Source organism: Thamnophis elegans, chromosome 2, assembly GCF_009769535.1.
Source record: "Thamnophis elegans isolate rThaEle1 chromosome 2, rThaEle1.pri, whole genome shotgun sequence".
Taxonomy (NCBI): domain Eukaryota; kingdom Metazoa; phylum Chordata; class Lepidosauria; order Squamata; family Colubridae; genus Thamnophis; species Thamnophis elegans.
The window spans coordinates 157,674,892-157,699,367 of record NC_045542.1 but is presented as its reverse complement, the minus strand read 5'-3'; the positions used below and the strand labels follow the sequence as shown (position 1 = coordinate 157,699,367).

Genomic DNA, 24,476 nt, shown 5'->3' with positions numbered 1-24,476 from the left:
ACCTATCCTCAATGAGAATAGTAAGAATGTTAAAGAATAAATCAGAAAAGTGTTGGAAATGTCATCAGATACGGGGTTCATATTACCATATGTGGTGGACGTGCATAGAAGCCAAAAAATATTGGGCTAAAAGCCACACTTGGTTGGAAAAAATGATAGAAAAACATATAGAATTTAAACCAGAGATCTATTTATTGGGAATCATACTGGAAACATACAATAGGGAATTGAAATATTTGACTGTCAATGTGTTAACAGCAGCTAGAATTGTATTTGCTAAAAATTGGAAAAATGAATAAATACCAACGCAGGAGGAATTTATTCACAAAATAACGGAATGTGCTGAAATGAGTAAATTGACATTTGAAATGAGAGAACAGGAAAATAAACAATTTTACGAGATACGGGATCTATTTTAAAAGTGGTTAGATAAAAAAACATGGAAATGAAAGATGTTAGAGAATGTTATAAATACAAGAATAATAGAATGATACAGAATATAACATAAAGATATATTATTATGGGATAGATTTATAATGATGTAATGAATTGTTATAATATAAATGAATACCTAGAATATCTCATTTAAAATGAAGGAATAATAGTGATAGTCAAATAAATGAGGTACAATGATAATAATGTATACAAATATATTTGATTTGATAATATGTGATTTCATATAAATTGTAAGTGATGGCTATGGAAAGGATGCACAAAAACCTTGTAACCAATGGACACACTGTATGTAATGGAAGATGGCTTTGTTTTATGTTTTGTTTGTCTATGTCGGCCTAAAAATAAAAACTTTCTTTTAAAAAAGAGAGGGAGATAGAGTGATAGAAACCAGAAAATGGAGAATATTATTGTAGATCTTTTATATAACAAAACAAAAGTAATAACAAGAGAAAATGTGGGCAAATTGAATAATGAGACTATAAATTAAGATAATGATGGATTTATTGTTAGAAATATATAAGCACATTGAATGCTAGGATTGTTTAACAGTTTTTTTTTGTATTAGAATGTATGACAGGTGCCACACTGTTCATGCATTGATTTGATATTTTGTTTTTTTAAAAATTGAAACTTAAAAAGAAAAAGAGAGAGAATAAGAAAGAGAGAGGAAGAGAGAGAGAGAGAATAAAAGAGAGAAAAGAGAAACACACATTTAGAGGGAGAGAGAGAGAGTTGATTGTAAATTCCTTGGGGAGGGGAATTGCTTCAAAACTGACTTTCCTGGACCACTAGACTCCTGAACAACTGAAAAATGATCTAGTAAAAAGAAAAGGCAACAGAAAGAGCAACATGCAAACAAAAACTAATAAAACACCCCCAGGAACAAAACAAATTAAAAACTTTAATTTTTGTGTATTGTTCAAAGGACTGAATTGGCCATGACCATCTAGTCACATGACCATCTGGTCATGCCCACCCAGTCGGTCCAGCCCTCCCAACAGTCTGAGGGACCATAAATTGGCCCCATTTAAAAAGTTTCAGGGCCCCTGGGTTAAGGTCATGTCCTGTCCTTAATCCCATCACCTGGAGGTGAAGGTATTTTCTTTGTGAATAGGCTGGCCCAGGATTTCTTAATGAACACCTGCTGTAGGCTATTAGAGAAAATTGGAGGCTGCTTTCTGCTTCTAAGAACGTGTTTCTCCCTTCCTACCTTTTTTAATATTCCCAAAATATTTCATATATTTTGAAATATTTTGGGAATATTCCCATATGGGGGGGGATTCCCACAATTCCCCCCTTTTGGGCTATATGTATTTACATATATTGGTCAACCTACACACTATTAGAATGGTCTCTGTACTTTTTGTATACCTGGCACACCACGAGGGATATTTGCTTGGCATCCTTACTTGGGGTCTATTGAAATGGGAGGTAATTTTGCAGGCCACTGGGACAAGGGAAAGTACACTGGTGGAGGCAGCAGAGGACTCTCATGATGATTATGGCAGTGGCCCCAAAAAGGGCAGTTTTCAACCCATGAAGGTCTAGCAACCAGGGCAGAAATTCTGTTAAACAGAAAAGAAATGTATAGTATGCAATTTTCTGTGCCAATTCTTTTACATAGGTCATTTTCTATGAGCTTTCAGTCAGGTTTGAAGCAGGCACATATCCCAAAATTGTTTGCATCCAGGATTTGTGAGGCCAAATTTAGATTAACCAGTGTACAAGGCAGACTATGAATATTTTTGAAATTGCACACAAGGAGCCCTGGAACTCCTACTAATGCACTGGAAAACCAGTGCAACATATTCTGCTTCAATGGGCAACTGAGCACCATCATTTGTGAGTCACAATCAGAAGTTGGGTTTGGAAATCTCTTTAAAAAAACCAACCAGGGGAAGCTTTTATGTTAGGAGTCCTCAAACTACAGCTTGCGGGCTGGACATGGCCCGCCAACACAATGTATCAAGCCTGCTGTGGTAGGATTAAGCCCTGCCCTCAACTTACAGCCACTCCTTGTATGGCTGGCTTTTCCCACCAGCCTTACCATCCCTCCTCCAGCCGTTGGCCTTATATATACCTTGCAGAATCCAGCAGCTGAGCTGTGTACTTCTGTTCATCGCTGTTCACAAAGGTAAGGACGAAGGGCACGGGCCAGAGTGTGGGTGGGGGAGGGCGAGCTGGCAGATGAGAGATACTGGTGGTGGGTTTACTGACATGTAATAGGGGAGTATGTGGGAGACCGTGGCATCGGAGCCCTTCTGGGGTGTTTCCTGAAACTGGTCTTGCCTGCAAGGGGAGCACGTGGGGATCACACACCACTTCCAGACCAGTTTGGGCAGGGGCCAGAGAGCTTGACGAGGATGACTCGCCTGAAAAGAATATGGCAGAGCCTTGCAGCTTTTATCTGCCATATGGCCTCTGGGTAAGGCCAATCCTCCTCTCCCTTCCGCTTTCCACAGTGTCCTGTTTGTCCAGGCTGAGCAGCAATTCCCAGGGAGGTGCTCGGACTGTAGCTCGTGGCTTGCCCACTGCATAAACTGCTCCTGCCCCTTTCAAAATGGCCACCCAGCGCTTCTCTCGGGTGCCCAGGCCCAACAAGCAGCTTTTCTGAGAATCGGGGGAAAGGGGAAGCAGACGCGCCGGTGGAGGAGACAAGCTTTGATTGTTTGTCGGAGGAGCTCCAGGCAGAAGGGCTTGCTTTGGCCCTGGGCAGGAGCAGCAAGGAGGCAATGGCAACAGCATGAAGGGAAGCCCTGTGACTGGAGACTCAGCCACCAGAGCCTGGAAAAAAAATCAGTATGTTCGGCACAACTGGCATGATGGGCCTGGCCACTCTGACGGAAGCCCTGGAGGTGGGTGGGGTAGCCGGGTGGTTATTGACAGGGGACAAAAGAAGCAGGTGACATTTGAAATGGCTGCGAAAGGAAGCGCTCAGGATGAGGCTGCTTCCCCGGAGAAAGCGGCGCAGCTGCTAACAATTGCAGGGCGTGTAGTCACCATTCCCGAACTTCCAGGTTGCTTGTAGGGCCATTTTTCGCTCTCCTGAGGCTTCAGGAAAGCTCCTGAAGTCTCCGAGCAGATGGTGTAGGCTGTTTTCGCCTTCCCCGGGTTCCTAGAAAGCATCTGGAGCATGGGGAGGGGGGAAAAGCGTGCCAAAAATGGGGGGACCTCTAGTCGTACACACATGCACGCTGGGGTCGCGCACATGGTATTATGGGTGTGGGCACGCCCAAGTATGCCCTACCTGCTCTCCTCCCCACTTTTGGCACATGATCCAAAGAATGTTAGCCAGCATTGATATATGTCCTTCTCTCTCTCCCCAACATGAGGCTCAGAGATCTTCAAAGGTAAGGAAGAGGAGGGTGTGAAGTCAGGTAGGGTTGGAGTCAGGGGTAACGGGGAGTGAATGGCCAAGGCGACTCAAGGGTTAGGATACAGAGCACAAGGGTGTCTTGGAGGGTGGGTGGGGGGTGTATAGATGCCTATGGCAGGCAAGCCTGGCTCTGCGCTAGGCCTCCAAGACTTTTCCCCAGCTCTGAGTAGACAGTGTTCTGCCTAGTGAGTTGCATATTTGATTAATGGCTGCATCAGGGAGAGCAGGAGGATTGAGGTAGTTAAGGAAAGCAATTTCACTTAACAGCCATTGGAACATGAAACCCTAATTCAAGGCCCATAATAGTTATATCTTGAGGACTACTTTTATGCGGGCTGTGGAACTCTGGGGCTGAAAATCGGGTGAAACCAAGGTAGAAGACTGAAACTCCACATGTGGAAATTCCATAAACAACAGACAAAAGCTTTACCCAAAATTCCTTTTTGAGGAATTCCATTAATTCCAGAAAAGGAAATATACAGAAGGTTCTGTTGATAACCAGAAACTAGTAGTTACCATTTTCCAATTTACTTTTCACTGCACTTACAAATTTAATTCTGAGAAATGTTTGAGCAAAATGAATCAGGCCAAAATTCAAACAATCACTTTCTCACCTACACTTTCAATGGGAGATATCAAATGAAATTCAAGCATTCTCTAAACTCATCTACCTTTCTTCATATGGATTACCTTGTGTGCAATAAGGGATGATTTATGCTTGAAGTAATGTCCGCAGATTGGACATTTGAAAGATTTCTCCACGGTATGAGTCCTCTGGTGTTGCACCAGGCTAGAATTCTTAATGAAACTTTTCCTACAGATCAGACATTCAAAGGGTTTCTCTCCTATGTGAGTCCTCTGGTGTATCACCAGATTAGAATTATCACTAAAGCTTTTCCCACAGAGAGAACATTCAAAGGGCTTCTCTCCTGTGTGAGTCCTCTTGTGTCTCACCAGATTAGAATTATCACTAAAGCTTTTCCCACAGAGAGAACATTCAAAGGGTTTCACTCCTGTGTGAGTCCTCTGGTGTGTTACCAGGCTGGAACTCTGAATAAAACATTTCCCACAAACAGGACATTCAAAGGGTTTCTCTCCTGTGTGAGTCCTCTGGTGTGTCACCAGGCTGAAACTCCAACTAAAACACTTCCCACAATCAGGACATTCAAAGGGTTTCTCTCCTGTGTGAATCCTCTGGTGTCTTACCAACATGGAATTCTGACTGAAACCTTTCCCACAATAAGGACATTCAAAGGGTTTCTCTCCTGTGTGAGTCCTCTGGTGTATCACCAGATAAGAATTTTCACTAAAACTTTTCCCACAATCAGGACATTCAAAGGGTTTCTCTCCTGTGTGAGTCCTCTGGTGTGTCACCAGGTTGGAACTATCACTAAAACTTTTTCCACAAAGAGGACATTCAAAGGGTTTCTCTCCTGTGTGAGTCATCTGGTGTCTTATCAGGCTGCAATTCTGACTGAAACGTTTCCCACAATAAGAACATTCAAAGGGTTTCTCTCCTGTGTGAGTCCTCTGGTGTCTCACCAGTTGAGAATTCCGACTGAAACCTTTCCCACAATCAGGACAAGCAAAGGGTTTGTCTCCTGTGTGAGTCCGCAGGTGTTTCACCTGGCTGGAATTAACACTAAACCTTTTTCCACAAATAGAACATTCAAAGGGTTTCTCTCCTGTGTGAGTTCTCTGGTGTGTCACTAGAGTGGAACGCTGACTAAAACATTTCCCACAATCAGGACATACAAAAGGTTTCTCTCTTGTGTGAGTCATCTGGTGTGTCACCAGACTGGAATTGTGACTAAAGCTTTTCCCACAGATAGGACATTCAAAGGGTTTCTCTCCTGTGTGAGTCCTCTGGTGTGTCACCAGGTTGGAATTATCACTAAAATCTTTTCCACAAAGAGAACATTTAAAGGGTTTATCTCTTGTGTGAGTCTTCCGGTGTTTCACCATGCTAGAATTATCACTAAAGTTTTTCCCACAGTCAGGACATTCAAAGGGTTTCTCACCTGTGTGCGTAGCCTTATGTCTCAAGAGGTGGGAATTTATAATGAAACTTTCCCCACAATCTCTACACTTACAAGGTTTCTTCACGGAGTGAATCCTCTGATGTGTTACCAGGCGGGAATTACAATTAAAGCTTCTCCCAAAGTCTGGACATTGAATGGGTTTTTCTCCTTTATGATTCCTCTGATGTTTCACAAATTGGAATCATAACTGAAAGTTTTCCAACAATCAGGTCATTCAAAGCATTTCTCTCCTATGGGAGTCTTCTGGTGTATCACCAGAATTCTGACTTTCCCATAATCAGGACATTCAAAGGGTTTTTCTTCTGTGTTCTCTGGTGTCGCTTGAGATGGAAATTTCTAATGATGTTTTCCCCACAATGTAGATACTCATAGAGTTTCTCCCTGAAGTTAATCTACTGATGCATTACCAGACCTAAATTGTGACTAAATTTTTTTCCACAATCAGGACATTCAAAAGGTTTCTCTTTTGTGGGAGTCCTCAGGTGCTTCACCAGGAAGGAATTCACTGAAACTTTTCCCACTGAAAGGATTTTCAAATGATTTTATTCCTTTGTGTGCATCCTTTAGTGTCTCAAGACCTGGGAATTTCTAATGAAACTTTCACACAATCTGCACAGTCATATGTTTCTCCCTCCTGTGAGTTATCTGATGTAGCACCATGTTGCCATGCTCACTAAAGCATTTACCACATTGGGAGCACTTTTGTGGCTTCCCTCCTTTGTGGAGGTGCTTCCATGAACAACAAGGGAGCTTTTGTGACCCTAGTTTTTGTCACATTCAGGTAATTTGTGTGGCTTTCCGTCTCCTCTTGTGCATAATCAGCTGTGATTTGCAATCTGTGCTTTTCCAACAATAGGCAAGTTTATGAAGCTTTTGCACAACTGATATTCTTGAGGAGGTAAAAAATATGGACAATGCCTTGTTTAAGGGTGCTTTCATTCAAGCCATCTTCTTCCTCTCAGGGAGAGCCCTGCATTCCTGTCTCTTCTACGTGGCTTTACTATTGATCTTTTCCTTCGAACAGACTTCCAGATATTTCCCTCTTTTGCTGAATTATAAATAATAATTGATCGAGTTCTGCATAATCTGCTTATTCTTTCTTTATTTTTGCTCTTTTGTCAAACAGCTGCTGGAGGAGGAGCAGATTTGTATGGTTTTCTGCAGGAAATGGAAAATATTTTGATTTTTGGCTTGATTTTCTTCCCTTTTCAACACTGATTGTTCTTTACAGTTGTCCAGAGTGCTCTTATTGCCATCCTGTTCATCTGTAAGATGCAAAGAAAAATGTAACTTTAATTGTTTATAAAATGGTTAGAGATGAGGTGAAAAAAGAAGAAAAGTATACACCACTTTTGCTCATGAAAGTTCTCAGCTACAAATAAAGGCAGAAAATACTGTCTACAACCCCTATGGTGACATCCTTGCTTAAGTAGTCCTCACTTAACCTACCACAATTGGAATTGATATTTGCATCACTAAGCAGCTCAATTATTAAGTATCATGTCACATGACAGTTCCAACTTACATCTGTTGTTCCTCTGTAGTTTTTAAGCTAATCACTGTGGGTTGTTAAAGGCAATTTCATATGACTGTGACTTGCAATTTCCTGCCAGTATACCCACTGATTTTGCTTGTCAGAAGCTAGCTGGGAAGGTCACAAATGGGGATCATGAGTGTGGGATGCTGCGGCCACCATATATGTGCAACTCTTGGCAGAAGCCAAGTTGGTGCAACTTCTTTTCCTGCACCTTCAAAACCACAATCACTGCTGACATGCAGTAACGAAACAAGTGCTAGAATTAACACAAATTGTGCATGTTTGCTTCTACTGTGCCATAGTAACTTTGAAGGCTCAGGGAAGAAGTGGTAAGTGAGGACTACCTGTGCAACCAAAGATGGATTAAGCACAATTGAACTTGGCTAATACATGGATGGGACAGGAAATACCATACTTATTGGCAAGACACGAAAATAAAAAAACTTGTAAATTTTATTCTTCTGTGATTTTCAATATGTGTGGATTACAAATTATATCTAGAGGCAACCTCAAGATATAATGGGAGACTTTAACTACCCTGATATCAACCGGGAGACAAAGTCTACAGCAAGTAGGAGATTGAACAGATTCCTAACCAATTTAGCTGACAATTTTGTCATCCAAAACGTAGAGGAGGGAACTAGAGGGAAAACTATACTCAACCTAATTCTTACTAAAAGGGAACCAATAGAAGGAGTTGAAGTTTTTGGAACCTTGGGCGAATGACTATGTCTTACTGGGATTCAATATAATGCAAACACAAGCAATAGACTATTGTTCTGACTCCCACCTTGTCTGTTCAGAAATGAAAGCCAAACAGAACGTTCAAAGAAATATTTTTCCGAGTCCCGGCTCTTGCTGGCTGCGAGCCCAAAATAAACACAGATAAGCACGCTGGCAGGAAGTCTCACAAACCTAGCCAATAAAAACAGGCTTCCCACTTCTCCAAGTTGGTTTAAGTCTCACAAACCTAGGCAATGCATACAGGCTTCCCGCTTCTCCAAGTTGGTTTCTGTTAATTCATGAACGTGAACGAGAACGTTGACTTCTGCAACCAGGCCGTGGCATCAGCAGTCTCTTTATACTCAGGCGAGGATCCCAATGAGCAACAGCTGCTCGCAATCATCTCCTGTATTTCCTCCTTTGTCCTTTACGTTGAGTAGACCTCAGCCTGCTTGCCTCCTGATACAACTCCCAAATACTTTTCATTTAGATCTTGTTATAAAGGTGTAAGGTTTTTTGGGGTGGGCTCTGAGGAGAGCAGATGGGGCATAAATAGTAAATGATTTTTAGCCAATTATAATAACAACAAGGAAATGTTAATGGACATTGTTTAACAATATATACATGCTATGGTATTGGCAAAAATAACTTGGATATAAATCCTAAACAATGAGTTTAAAGTGCAGAGAGAAGTCTATAAAAACCTTATAAAGGAGATAAAAAGAAGACTTACACCACAATTGGCAAGAGAGATAAGATTTTTTGTTACTGGAAAGATATAGGTTGATAATTAAAGTTGATAATTAAAAAATCAGTTGATTTTGGTGACTAATAAGTAGAAATTCTGTAACTCTTGGATTGTTTTAGATTGTTATCAAATGTTTATTCGCTAACAATTAACTATAATTAACTATAATAACAATAAGAAAATGATAATGGATATAGCCTAATGATATATACATGTATGGTAATTTAGCAAAAGAAATTTGGATATAAATTGCAAATTGTGACTTGGGAAAAAGACCTATAAAATTTTATTAACAAATTTTTATTTAGATATTGTTATAAAGGCGCAAGGTTTTTTCTTTTGGGGGGGGATCTGACGAGAGGAGATGGGACATAAATAGTAAATGATTTTTAGCCAATTATAATAGCAATATATAGCAGTAGACTTATATACCGCTTCATAGGGCTTTCAGCCCTCTCTAAGCGGTTTACAGAGAGTCAGCATATTGCCCCCAACAATCTGGGTCCTCATTTTACCCACCTCGGAAGGATGGAAGGCTGAGTCAACCCTGAGCCGGTGAGATTTGAACCGCTGAACTGCTGATCTAGCAGTAGCCTGCAGTGCTGCATTTAACCACTGCGCCACCTTGGCTCTTATAACAAGGAAATGTTAATGGTCATTGTTTAACAATATATACATGCTATGGTATTGGCAAAAGTAACTTGGATATAAATTTTAATCAGTGAGTTGGAAAAAAGAGGGGGAGGATTAGAAACTTTACTAATTGACTTTTACTTAAAAGATGCTATAAAGGTGTAATGTTATTGGAGGATTTTTTGAAATAGCTAATGAATGCCATTATGTGATTGTGTCTTTAAGTATGAATGACTTGAGGTAAAAGCATGTTCAAATAATTGTAGTCAAATGAGAATTGTGGTACATTGATAGTAAGATATACAAAGATTTTTGACTTAAAGCGTATAATCTAATATGAACTACAAGTAATGGCTGTAGAAGAAATGCACGAAAGTTATCTGTAACCAATCAACACGCTTTCTACAAGATGTAATGAAGGATGATTCTTTTTTTGTGTTTTTGTTCAATTAAAATAAAATAAAAATCAAAAAAAAAGAAAAGAAAAGAAGCCTCTGCTCTATTCCCTTGTCTCCCTGAGGTTGGGCCCCTGCTACATATGTAAGGAAGCGAAAGGAAAGAAATGCATAAATATCTTTGTTGCACTATGCACAGGGATCCTTCCTTCTTAGGAAGATGAATCGGCTTATCAACACCCACACCTTGTATTTCACTGAGCCATACCTGTCATTCTCAGTTGTCACGGTAATGTTAGTAGCCAATAAATTTTATGAATAAATGAATAAATAAGCCTGAACAGTCAAAACATTCAAATGCAATCTTTTAAAAAGTGCTGGGTTAAGCACAGTTGAACCTGAACATGGATGATGCACCAATAGGAAACACGGTGCTTGTTACTTAGAAATGGAAGGAAAACAAAACAATCCAGAAAACATTTATAAGAGAATAATGGAATTTGGAGGGACCTTGGAGGTCTTCTAGTCCATCCCCTGGTTCAGGCAGGAGACTCTAATCCATCCTGAACAAATGGCTCCCCAATCTCCTCTTAAAACCCTCCAGTGATGGGAGCACCCACAACCTCTGGAGGGAAGCCATTCCCAAAGAATCCACTTTAATTTAAAAAAGACTTTTCCAATCTTCCCACCAGAAGGAAAATCGCAGCCACCAGTTTCACAGCATGCAGCCCCAGTGGGCTTAAATTCGGGGAGGGGAGGAACCTGCAGCAGCAGCAGCTGAGATGCTTCAGCCCAGTTGCTTCTCCGCTTCCAGGAGTCTCCTCCCACCCGCCCTCAACTCACCTTCCAGCTGCTGCTTCGACCATGGGAAGAGCACAAAAGCCGCTCTGCACGCCACTCTCCTCCCATGAGTCACCCAGAAGAGGAAGTTTCTCTACACTTCTCTCCTCCCATCCTTTCTAGCAATGCAGTGTTGATGGTTTTCTAGGCACAGATGTTGCCTGATCGCCATCTAGCGACCTGAAGTGGAAAAACATGCTTGTCCAAGGCTCCTCCAAGTCGTTTGGAACAGGGGTCTCCAACCATGGAATGTTTAAGAATTGTGGACTTCAACTCCCAGAATTCCTTTGCTTTGCTGCTTTGCTGCTTTGCTGGCTGAGAAATTATGGGAGTTGAAGTCCACATGTCCTACAATTGCAAAGATTGGAGACCCTTGGCTGGGAAGATATTTTCAGTAATATATGGCAGCAGGTCCTTTTTGACTCCTAGCAACCAAGCTTTGCAACTGAGCCAATGAAATAGCGAAATTTGACACTACATAAGCTCTGTTTTTGGTGTCTTTGGGTCAGTCGTGATGCCTGGCCTTGAGGTTTCCTTGGCAAGGGTTTTTGGAAGGAGTCCCTCTCCCCCTTTCCTGCTTCCTAAGCTTGAGAGGACTAGTCAAAGTTGCACAGATGGTTTTGCCCTTCAGGTGGGACTGGAACTGAGCGTTTTTCTGTCACTAAACTGGTGGCTTCACCACTACATCAAACTGGATCTTCTTCCTCACCACAGAACCTACCCATTGACCTGTTCCTGCTGCTCCAATATCATATTAAAGGATGCACCTTTAAGAGCAATCAATTAATCAAAATAGAGCTGGAAGGGACCTTGAAGGTCTTGACTCCAACCCCTGATTAAGCAGGAGACCCTAAGTTGCTTCTCTCTATCATTAGTTTCCATCCATTGTTCCTTGTCTTGCCTCCTGGTTAAGGTGACCAGATTTTCAGATTGGTAAAGAGGGACACCTTTGGCCAGGGGCGGGGGGTGGGGCTTGATTAAAAATTTTATACGGAGCAACAAAATTTTTCATACAATGCAAAAATAGTATTGTAATTTTTTTTTAATTTCAACATAACTACAATTTACAAATATAAATTGTAACTGTTGCCAAACATCAAAATTTTGATTGCGTGACCATGAGGATGCTGCAACGGTCGCTAAGTGTGAAAATGGTCGCTAAGTGTGAAAAATGGTCATCAGTCACTTTTTTCAATGCCATTGTAACTTTGGTCACTATACCACCTTTCTTGCCACAGTTCTTAAGTGAATAACTGCAGCTGATAAGTTAGTAACGTAAGTGAATCTGGTTTCCCCATTTGACTTTGTCAAAAGGTGATTATATGACCCCAGGACACTGAAACCATCATAAATACGAATCTGTTGCCAAGCATCAAAATTTTGATTGCGTGACCATGAAGATGCTCCAATGGTCGCTAAGTGTGAAAATGGTCGCTAAGTGTGAAAAATGGTCATCAGTCACTTTTGTCTTGCCCCGGTTAGGATTTCTTAAGCAAATCCACTGGGCTTTCAACATGAAGCCAGAAAATCAGGACTTTTTTAAAGCGTCCTGGGACACAGGACAAATTGTTAGAAATTGTGACTGTCCCGCCAAAATCGGGATGTCTGGTCACCTTACTCCTGGTGATTTGGAAAATGAGTTGACCCTCTCTTCTTTATGGCAGCCACAGAAACGTGCAGGAAGCTGCAATGATCTCAGTAGCTGATTACCTCAACATCTATGACCTCAACTGTTTATTAGAACCAGGTAGTACCAGCATATGGGGAGCTTCTACCTTGGCTGGGATGATCTTCGAGATTGACAAGGGAAATAAGAATGTACCAATAAGATGCTGTTGCTACCCTGCTTTTTCTTTGCTTGTTAAAACTGTATAAAAGCCAAACAAACTCTGCGTAAGGCAGGCAGACACCACTGCTCTGATGGATTTCTGAGATCTATAACCAATTTCATTGTATTTAAGTACAATGACAATAAAGATTTTACTTATACACTATGTTGCTTCTCTCTGTCATTAGTTTCCATCCATTGTTCCTTGTCTTGCCTCCTGGTGCTTTGGAAAATAAGTTGACCCTCTCTTCTTTATGGCAGCCACTCAAATATTAGCAATAGCAATAGCAGTTAGACTTATATATAGCTTCATAGGGCTTTTAGCCCTCTCTAAGTGGTTTACAGAGTCAGCATATTGCCCCCAACAATCTGGGTCCTCATTTTACCCACCTCGGAAGGATGGAAGGCTGAGTCAACCTTGAGCCGGTGAGATTTGAACTGCCGAACTGCAGCTAACAGTCAGCTGAAGTGGCCTGCAGTACTGCACTCTAACCACTGCGCCACCTCGGCTCTTCAATATTGGAATACTGCTATCATGTCTCCCCTTCTTCTTCTTTTCATTAGACTAGGCATATCCAATTCCTGTAACTGTTCTTCTGGTGTTTTAGCCTCCAGCCCCCTAATCATCTTTCTTGCTCTTCTCTGCACACTTTCCAGAGTCAGATGGATTTTCTTGTCTAAGAGTAAAATTTTACACTGCTTACCTCCCTCCATGTGAGTGTAGTTCCACTGAGGACTACATGTTGAGTACCATTTGTCAGCTAGTTAGGAAGAACAGCAGAAGGTTCAAACGCAATGGTCGAATAATACATCCGTTATGTGGATTACCAACAGAACAATTGATCAGACTTGCTACCCTTTGCCAAAGTGGCGTATAACAATGCTGTCCATTGCAGCACTGGATTAACTCCTTTCCAAATTACCAGTGGCATGGAATTTGTCCCCATGCCTGAGCTGCCCAGAGAGCTCCCCCTCCTCAATATATTTGACTGACTGGATGGACTTTTCAGAAAGGAGTGGGAAAATACCAAGAAAGCCCTGGTAGACGCAGCGTAAGAATATTAAAACCAAGCAGACAAGCACCACTCGCTACAACCCCCCCTTCCGTGTGCGAGATAAAGTTTTTCTATCAACCAAATACATACGGTTGAGGATGCCTAACAAGTAATTGGGACCTAGTCTTTTAGGTTCCTGCCCAATAGTAAAAATAATTAACTCAGCGGCAGTTCAGCTCTGTCTTCCCTGAATTCTAGGGAAAATACACCCAGTTTTTCCACTGCAGCTTGCTGAAACCTAGTTTGAGACCTCAGACCCAACCACGCCCTCCTCCTATAGTAGTTCAAGGAGAGACACATTATGAAGTGGGGAAAAAGTACTAGACCCCAGATTATATAGAGGTCGTTTACAATTATGCATTGGAAGGGGTACCCATTGTCGGAAGCTACATGGGTAAAGAGTTGGAATGGACAGATTAGTCAAGCAATTCCATGACAAATTTCCAGATAAACCAAAGGGTCCTCCTGTGGGGAGCGGGAGAGTTGGTTAGTTATGTAATGTTAACCCATTGCATTATTCTTTTTACAGAACACAATTGTCTTCTGAAGAGAGGCCGCCTGTCAGACCTGGAAGCTATCTTTAACTTTTTGAATTTTAGGCCTGCCGCACTTTCTACTGTGGGAAAATGGGAGGGGGTATTGTACAGAGTATGCGGGATGTGTAGCCATAATAGCATTCTTTCTCAGAAAGTCAAGGTCGCTTTATCCCTGCACCTGGATGGACCTGGATGGGCGGAATCTTTCTTTGTGGCAATGAAGGATTGGGCCATGTGATAGACTTGTGGGTGTGAGGCAGTTGAACTTGCAACTGGGTGGGAAAACCTGGAAGCTTTCAGATTCGGGTTTTCCCAGATATGCCAACATGACATTTCTAATAAAATGGAATTTTGAGGAAACTCAAGCCTCGCAGTTTTCTTTCATTGTAGCTCTGAGATCGCCGTCGATATCTCTCCTGCTGGACGGTCCTTCGGGACCTAAACCGTCCTGTAGAGAGGGTGATAGTGAAGGGTACATCCTGTCGATCCCAGGGATATCGCAAAGTCCCTGGTTGATCTAGGAAAAGCCTTTCTTTCTGCCGGTTGCGAGGCAGCCATTAAAGCTGCTGAAGTTGCGGACAGCTCTGATATGGAAGAGAGAACAGGAGAAAGTGTGTCGTTTTGGTGAGAGGACTTTTATTTACTATTATTTGAGGGAACACCCTAAAAGACCAAAATTAAAATTAAAATTGAAGACTGAAGTGGTTAAGCAGCAAAATTAAACCAAAGTCAAGTTAAGTGTTTTTTCCCTTTTTATTGTTGGAATTTAACTGGATTTCTACAAACGTCCTTTATTTTTAAACTGGACTGGTTTTTTCTCTCCTTCTTTCTTTGTCTTTTCCTTTTTAAATAACTTACATAACAATTTCCACCATCAAAGATCCTTTTTCCTACTTTTTTTTGCATACAATGTATTAACCATATTTTCTTTTTGAATTTTCTTTTCTGTTTTTTTTAAATTTTTTTGAGAATAAAGCAAGTAAGGGAAAGCGAAAGAGAACACTGCCACCTAGAGGTCTGGACATATTGTTTTCTTTTTTCATGTACGAGTGTTTAGAGGAAAGTTAAGACCCGGCGTTACCCTTCAAGGACTTTGAATTTGTTTATGAAATGATAATGGAATCAGCACAGAGAATTGTTTATTCAGGTGCTCCTTTGGGATACTATCAACGTGTGAAAGAAAGTCTGGAAACAAAAGAAAAAAATCTGTTGTGATCTTGAAGAGAGAATTGTGAATTTTATCTGAAATCAACATAAGAGTTTGGATCTTACATAGTGGCAGTGTTTTTCTCCTTGTCATTTCCCCCCAATCCCCTAACTTTCCCTCTCATTTAGCCATTGCCAGCTGGTTGAGACTTCCTGCAAAGAAGCTTGGCTCTTTTCTCCCCCTGCCTTTTTAAGAAGAAGTGTTCCCTTTTTGCCTTTTCCTTCCTATTTTTTGGGATGTATATATAGACACTTATTTTCTTTTTTCTCCTTTTCTCTTTTTCCGCTGGATTTTGTTTTTTGCTTTTTTCTCTCTCTCTTCCCTCCCTTTTTCTCGTTTAGGGTTACTTGGGATTATAACTGACAGAAGAATTGGAAGATTTTGTACTTCTCAACTAGATCAACTCTTTGAAAATTTGTAAAAAGATATCGAAGGTTGGCTCTGCAATACCAACTTCCTCTTCTTTACCGTCAGGAGGACAAAGATCAATACAAACAAGGTTGCAACAGGAAAAGGACAAGGACAAGGACAAGGAAGTGACACTTCAGGCAATTATGCAAGGAATACAAAAAATACAAATGAGAACAGAAAATATTGAGAAAAGACTAGAAAGGATAGAACACAGAGAACATTGAACAAAAAACAGGGAAAATAGATGAAAAAATTGAGAATATTCACCAAATGATGATAAAATACAAAGAAAGACTTCAAAAAATTGAAGAAAAAGATGAACAAAGAGATAGGAAAATTGGAGATATCGACAGCCGATTGAATGTGGTGGAAAAAGACAGTGGAATACTGGGATGGGAGATTGATCGATCAGAATTTTATCTCAGATTACAAAACATTGAAGAGGAAAATGGAGAAAATTTGGCAGAAATAACAATAGAAATTCTGCCACAATCAAAATCAATATATTATGCAGAATTTTATATTTGTTCCAGATAATTCCAATTGGGTTAGGAAAAGATTATTTTGATAATTTAAACAAAATAGTGTTGAAGTATATTTGGCAAGGAAAGAAGGCAAGAATAAAATTAAAATTGTTACAAGATGCTAGAATAAGCGGAGGATTTGGCTTACCTAACTGGGAGTTATACTACCAGGCAACACTCTTGATGTGGGATAAGGAGTGGATAACATTAAGAAATTCTAGAATACTGAGTGTAGAAGGACATGATTTGCTGTTGGAATGGCAACTTTCTTATGGTACCAGGGAACTAAAACGCAGGGGTATTTCAGAAGACATTATATATGGGAGGTTTTGCTATTAAATTGGGAGAAGGTTAAAAGGCAACATTACTTAAAAATTCCACTCTGATTATCAACTATTGAAGCTTTTTCATATCCAATAATATATAAGAAGGAACAAACAGTTAGATATGGTGAAATATTGAATGCAAAGGATGAACTTAAATCGATGCAAAAACTTGAACAGCAAGGTACAAAGATGAACTGGTTCTCATATGCGCAAATACATTCTAGATATGATAAAGATAGCAATAGCAATAGCAGTTAGACTTATATACCGCTTCATAGGGCTTTCAGCCCTCTCTAAGCGGTTTACAGAGTCAGCATATCGCCCCCACAGTCTGGGTCCTCATTTCATCCACCTCGGAAGGATGGAAGGCTGAGTCAACCTTGAGCCAGTGAGATTAGAACCGCCGAACTGCAGATAACAGTCAACTGAAGTGGCCTGCAGTACTGCACCCTAACCACTGTGCCACCTTGGCTCTTAAAAATCTTAAAATGGAAGGTTTCCATGATAAAATGACTGAGCTAGATAAAATTTTGATAGGTACTGATGAAAAGGTAATTAAAAAAACTGTATGGATACTTATTAGAGGTTAAGTTAGAAGAAGTTAAAGAATCCATGATAGCTTGGGGGGGGGGGGATTTTGGATGTGGGATTGACCTACAGAATTGGCAGAAATTGTTGTCCCCAAACTATAAAATGACTATGTCAACAGCATACAAAGAAAACTTCTATGATGTTTTATAGGTGGCACCTATCCCCTATGAGAATAGCAAGCATGTTCAAGAATAAATCGGAAAAATGTTAGAAATGTCATCAGATACCAGGTTCATATTATCATATGTGGTGGACTTGTATAGAAGCTAAAAGATATTGGACTAAAATCTACACTTGATTGGAAAAGATGATACAAAAACATATAGACTTTAAACCAGAAATCTTTTTGTTGGAAACATACAATAGAGAATTGAAATACTTGATTGTAAATGTATTAATGGCAGCTAGAATTGTATTTACTAAAAATTGGAAAAATGAGAAAATACCAACTCAGGAGGAAGTTTTCTACAAAATAAAGAAATGTGCTAAAATGAGTAAATTGACATTTGAAATTAGAGAACAAGAAGATCAACAATTTTATAAGACATGGGATTTATTTTATCAATGGCTAGATAAAAATACATAGAAATGAAAGATACTGGAGAATGCTATCAATACAAGAATAATAGAATGATATTGAATATAATATAAAGATATTATTGTTGTTATTGTTATTATTATTGGATAGATTGAAGATGATGTAATGAATTATTACAACATAAATGATCCAATATTAAGTATAAATTGTTGAAAATGAAGGCAATAAAAGTGATAATCAAACAAATAACGTACATTGATAAAAATATATATAAACATTTCGGAATTGATAACATGTGTTTTTATATAAACTGCAAGTAATGACTATGGAAAGGATGCACAAAAACTTTGTAACCAATCAACGCACTGTATGTAATGAAAAATGGTTTAATGTTTTGTGTCTTGTTTGTCTATGTTTGTTTAAAAAAATAAAAATTATTTATAAAAAAATAATAATAAAAAGAAACTGAAATACAATCTCTCCTCTCTTACCACAAGGAAGAACCACTCTTGGTATTGTATATATTACTTATGTGTTATATAAAGAGAAGTTAATGAATCCTGCTGAATCAGTTACCTGTGTGTGCTTTCTGGATTTGAACAAACTCTGACACGATGAACTAGAGGTGGAGCTCTCGCTTCACAATCAGGAGGCTGTGAGTTTGATTCTAGATAGAGGCAGATATTTCTCTCTCTTTGGGCACAATGAGAATATATCTGCTGCGAACTCAGCATAGGCAACAGGAAGGGAATCCGGCCAGTAAACACTCAGTTCCATTCAGTTGTCCTAACACCACTCCGCAACGATGTCATAATACACATACACACAATTTTAAATTTTAGAAATTTTACATGTTTAAATTCTAAATCACTTGGAATGAAGACTATGGCCAAGATACTCTTGGTTTCTCCACAAAACCGGCCTGGTCTTGGTTGTTGAGTGTCCTTGAAAGGTATCACATGATTGTGACATACTAAAAAAAGATTGTAACCTGTCTTTTTGAATGGTGTTGGTGAAATAAAGAATCTTGGATTTCTTTGGCGTCTTCTAAGCCCAGCAAAATCAGGATAATCCATCTGCATATTTGAAGGATACAGTTTTGAAAAAAATTAAGGAGCCCGGGGAGAGAAGTGAAAGACTAGGAAACGTTATTTGCATTACCGTGTTCTTAATGTTTACAGAAATGCTGACACTTTATTTTTCTTTCTCAAAAGCTATACATGATTCTTATGCAATGCAGTTTTAGAAATGAAACATTATCTACTATACAATTTTCCGCCCACATCACCCCACCAAGAGGGGAGAACCACAAATATATCAGTCCCTTGCTGCTGCTCTCAACCCCCAGCTGTAAAAGTCTAACAAGGAGGCCCCTAAAAACAAAGGAGATCAAAGCAGTAGTTGCAAATAAAACTGGAGGTCCTGTGCACAATACCACAATCCCTTTTCTCCTCAACTCTTCTCCATGAAGGTCACTTGCAAGGCAAAACAGACTTTACACCTGAAATTTTACACTAGTTTTGTCACTGTCCCAAACTCCCCCAATATATTTGCTATTCATATGGTATTTTCAACTGCTTGCCTCATTCTTGACACAATCTGAACAGACATGCTTGGTGCACTGAATTCCTGGAATTGTTCTGAAAAGATAAACTTTGAACCCCCTCTACTTCTCTCATTTTTTCCTTATATGAGGAGCCACAATCTGTTACTATAGTCTGAGTGTTGCTATCCCCAAGAAATGCTGGCTGAAGAATTCTGAGGCTGAAACTCTTGAGGCAGGCAAGGAAGAAAAAGGCTGGGACTCTGGATGTGACATTTCTATCATCTACCATGATAAAAATGCAAAGAACACTCCCAAAATGTTTTCACATAATTGCAAAATTTCTGCAAAAATTAATACAGGTAATTCCCACGATCAAACTAATACGTTCTAATTTCTTCTTTTCTCCTTCGCATCTAATATCATTACATATTTGCCTACAAAAAATCAGGCAAATTCAGGGGAGACAGGAGCTGACGTCACGACACGATGTGCGATCTCGGAGCTCCGAGATCACAGTAGATACTTTTGCTTCTGGATGGTCCTTTTGGACACAAACCGTGGGTGACAGGGAAGAATAGGTCTTGCTGATCTCAGGGACATCGCAAAGTCCCTGATTGATCCAAGAGAATCTCTTCTTGCCGGCCACAGATGCACAGCCAAAATCTGTTGAAGTTGGGACAGCTCCGCAACAGGAGGAAAGCGGAAAGAGAAAGTGTGTCCATTTGGGGAGGAAATTTTATTCTTAGAGACTGCCCCCCCCCAAATCTAAGCTAAATGAAACTTGCAAAGAAAATAAAAGTAAGCGGCGAAATTAAGCTATATTGACAGTGTGTCATCCTTTTTTTTAATGGGCAGAAGTTTTGCAAGTATTCCCTACTTTTTAAAGTGAAAGTATTGGTTTTTCTTCCTCTATTTCTTTTTTTATCTATGGATTAAATCTTTTTCTTTATTTTTATAATACTGGTTTGGAGGTGGGGTTTCTCTTTATTTTGCTTCATTTAAGAATTTTGTTTCTTTTAAGCCTGGAATACAAAGAAGATATAAAAGGAATATAAAGAGGGTAGTACCATCAGAGGGAAAAGAAGTTACACTGCCACTTGGAGGTTGGAGGCTAAGTCCGGGAAATATTGCTTTCTCTTTTTTCTCTTTGATCATTTTGACTTTGCACTTCAAAGGCTTCAGCTTGTTTACAGAAGAGATAAGGAGAAGAGCACAGGTTGTTTATTCAGGTGCTCTTCTGATTTTTCTTTGCAGTTGGAGTGAAATGAAAACAGAATCTTATTTTGAAACTAGAGTGGCAGTGTTTACTAGTTGGAAGTATGGCACAACAAAAAGAAACCATAACATTACAACAGATTATGTTTGAAATTCAAAAATTATTAGAAACAACAGGAAAAATTGAAAAGAAATTGAAAAATATAGATTGTACTGCAGTAAAATTTGATGGAAAAATTGAAGATATCCAGCAAATGGAAAAAGTGGATGTTAGAGTCCTAAAAGCCCAAAGGGAAAATGAACAAAGAGGCAAGATAATTATGGGTACTGACAGTGAACTGAGCGTGGTTGGAGACTGAAAGAGTGGAACATGGAAAGGGAAGATAGATGGAAAGGAGCTCTACCCCAGATTTCAAGGTTTAGAAGAAGAAAAAAAAGAAGAATTGATGGCTCCAAGGAGAGAAACTTTGACAAAAGCACTACTGATAACCAAAGATAAGCTGATTAAAGAAGCAGACGGAGGGTCTCGAGATTTTACAAGATATGCAAAAAGCAACAAGTTGAGAAGAGAAGTCCACACAAATTTGATTCAGGAAATAACCAGAAGACTAATTCCACAAATGGCAAAAGACATAAGACTGCACTATTACTGGAAAGACACAGGTTGAGATATGAAAACTAATAACAAAATATTAGTCAAATTTAATTAAAATTAGAGCATTATATTAAAAATGAAGTGATAATGGATAGTTAGATAAATAATTGATAATGATAACAATGTATACATATGTATTGGTTTGATGAGAGGAAATTTGATATAAATTCTAAATGGTGTTTATGAAAAAAAGTTTAGAAACTGTTATGTATAAAAGCTTATAATATTAAAAAAGAGTAAGTCACATTTAGTTAAACTAAGACCAAAAAATAAAAAATAAAAATGAAACGATGACGGATGTTAAGTAAATGATTGATAATGATAATAATGTAATATTTGTATTGACATGATAAAAGAGAAATTGTATATAAATTGTAAACAGTGATTAAGAAAGGAGGTCTAGAAACTTTGTTATTAAACATAATTATTTTTTTATTTAGAAGTGTCATAAAGATGTAATGTTGCTGGATAATATTGAGAATAGATAACGGACTGCCATCATGTGGTTTTGCTTTAAATTTTGGAATATTTTATATAAAGGGATGTAAAAATAATCATAATCATATGAAGATTGAGTATGATGATAGTAATATATATATATATATATATATATATATATATATGTATGTATGTATGTATGTATGTATGTATGTATGTATGTATGTATGTATATGTTTATAAAAGAAATTGGTTGTAAAAGAAATCTTATATATATATATATATATATATATATATATATATGTGTGTGTGTGTGTGTGTGTGTGTGTGTGTGTGTGTGTTTATTTTATTTTTATTTATTTAAATAAAAGCACAAATAAAAACACAAATATAACAAAAGGCAACAGTAAAAATATTGGGTTTCTGTCGTGATGGACTCTTGTGACGAGCCGATTGACAGATGTTGGAAGCAGTTAGCTTCCTCCCATAATTGGGGCTTACCAGGGGTTGTGATATATATATATAAATAATATAATATATATATATATATATATATATATATATATATATATATATATATATATATATATATATATATATATATATATATATATATATAAGATTTTTATTTATTTATCAGCAAAAATAAAAAACATATATATATATATATATATATATATATATATATATATATATATATATATATATATATATATATATATATTTGATTTAAAACATATAACCTGATATGAATTGTAGGTGATGACTGTGGAAGGGATGCACAAAAGCTGTTTGTAACCAACTGACACACTCTTTATAATTTGTAATGGAAGATATTTTTGTGGTGTTTGTTGTGTTTTGTCTGCTTGTGTTTATTCAAAAATTAAAAAAAATATTAAAAAATATCAGGCAAATTCTTTGTAGTCAAATTAAATAGTCAGTTTCTCAGCTGGACTTACAATGGGACATTAAAAATGAAATTGCAGAAGGGTATTAACAAATTTGTTTGGGCAGGGAAGAAGCCGAGAATAAAACTTAAAATAATGCAAGATGTACGTGAGAGAGGAGGTTTGAAATTGCCCAATCTAAAATTATATTATGAAGCAGTAGTTTTATCACTAATCACTGATTGGATTAACTCAACAGATGATAGAATACTTAACATCGAAAGGCATGATTTGGTTGGCATGCTTATCTGTTATATGACAAGAAGGTGGATAAGAATTTCAAAAATCATATTTTAAGGAATGCTCTACTGTGGGTCTGGAAAAAAATATCAACATAAACTAAACGACAAGATACCTATGTGGGCAATTCCCAGACATGCAATAGAGAACATAAGTATAGTACGAAAACAGGATGTAACTACATACAGACAGCTTCTCACTATAGAAAGAGGTGTATTACTTGAATGTACTAAAAGAGGAAAAGGTAATTCAAACATGGTTTCAGTATGGACAGTTACAGGCCAGATGGAAAAAAGATCAAAAAATCGGTTTTAGCAAAATGAGGATAATTTACTAAAACAAATTTGGGATCAAAGTCAAATGCATATAAAAAGGTTATATAATGTATTAATAGAAATGGATTCGGAAACAGAACTAGTCAAAGATTGTATGATAAAGTGGGCACAAAATTTTGAAGAACCAATAATGTTGGACACATGGGAAAAGATATGGGTAAGAAATGTAAAGTTCACACAAGTCCAAAATCTGAGAGAGAACTTTTATAAGATGTTTTATAGATGGCATTTAGATCCTAAAAAACTGGACTGCATGTATCTGAATTTACAACCTAAATGCTGGAGATGTGATTGTGTTGATGCTACATATTACCATATATGGTGGACTTGTAAAAAGGTTAAAGCATTTTGGATAAAAATATGGTGGATTATGCAAAATGTTCTTTAAAAAAAGGATAAAGTTTAACCCTCAGTTATTCCTGTTAGGTATAACTACGGATTGTACTGTTATAGAGACTAACTTGATTTTGTACTTAGTAATGGCAAGACTCTTGGTGCACAATACTGGAAGAAGGAAGATTTGCCTACTATTCAAGAATGGACATTAAAAGTAACAAACTTAGCAGAGACGGCTAAAATATCAGCATATCTTAAGGACCACTCAAATGAGAAATATAAACTGGAGTGGACAAGATGGATTGATTATATTAAAAATAAATATGGGACTAAGAGATTCCAGATAGTTTAAGCGAGGAACGATATAATCTGTTTAGAGTTAGCCTAACAAAAGAGGAGTTAAAACTCAAATGAAAGATGATACTAACTTTCTTTAAGCTTATTTTAGAACATCTTTGTTAAAGATTTATACCCTGTATTTGTTCTGGGAAGTCGGGGGGGGGGAGGTTGGGGGGGTTGGGTTTGGGTGGGAAGGGTGGGGGAGGGGAGGTAAATATTTCTAAAAGCTTTTTAAAAAATTTTCAATAAAAAAATGAAATTTAAGCGTTCTCTGCTATCACTTTGGGCCTCAGGTGGATTTTCTTGTGTTTGGTAAGACTGAAATGTTGCCTGAAGCACCGTCCACACTCGGGGCACTTAAATGGTTTCTCCCCTGTGTGTATAAGCATATGATTTAGAAGGCTATTTCTAGTGCTGAAATCTTTCCCACAGTCTGGACACTCATATGGTTTCTCTCCTGTGTGAGTCCTCTGGTGTGTCACCAGGCTGGAATTGGTACTGAAACTTTTACCACAAACAGGACATTCAAACGGTTTCTCTCCTGTGTGAGTCCTCTGGTGTCTAACTAGGCTGGAATTGATACTGAAACTTTTACCACAATCAGGACATTCAAAGGGTTTCTCTCCTATGTGAGTCCTCTGGTGTATCACCAGGCTGGA

At 38.4% G+C, this 24,476-nt stretch overlaps 2 protein-coding genes across 2 annotated transcripts in view; both read right to left on the bottom strand.

Annotated features, from left to right (window-relative positions):
• Window positions 1–10,819, bottom strand: part of LOC116502442 (zinc finger protein 572-like) — a 140,942-nt gene extending 130,123 nt beyond the window's left edge. Inside the window, exon 1 of the mRNA XM_032208334.1 lies at window positions 10,754–10,819. The gene's annotated coding sequence lies outside the window, so the exon portion shown is untranslated. The remainder of the gene's footprint in view (window positions 1–10,753) is intronic.
• Window positions 3,646–8,375, bottom strand: LOC116504773 (zinc finger protein 84-like). The gene is made up of 2 exons (XM_032211999.1): window positions 8,202–8,375; window positions 3,646–7,139 (listed from the first exon to the last, which is right to left on the bottom strand). The coding sequence occupies exon 2, from the start codon at window positions 5,795–5,797 to the stop codon at window positions 4,496–4,498; it is 1,302 nt and encodes a 433-aa protein (XP_032067890.1). The 5' UTR covers window positions 5,798–7,139; window positions 8,202–8,375; the 3' UTR covers window positions 3,646–4,495.
• Window positions 10,820–24,476: the final 13,657 nt, after the last annotated feature.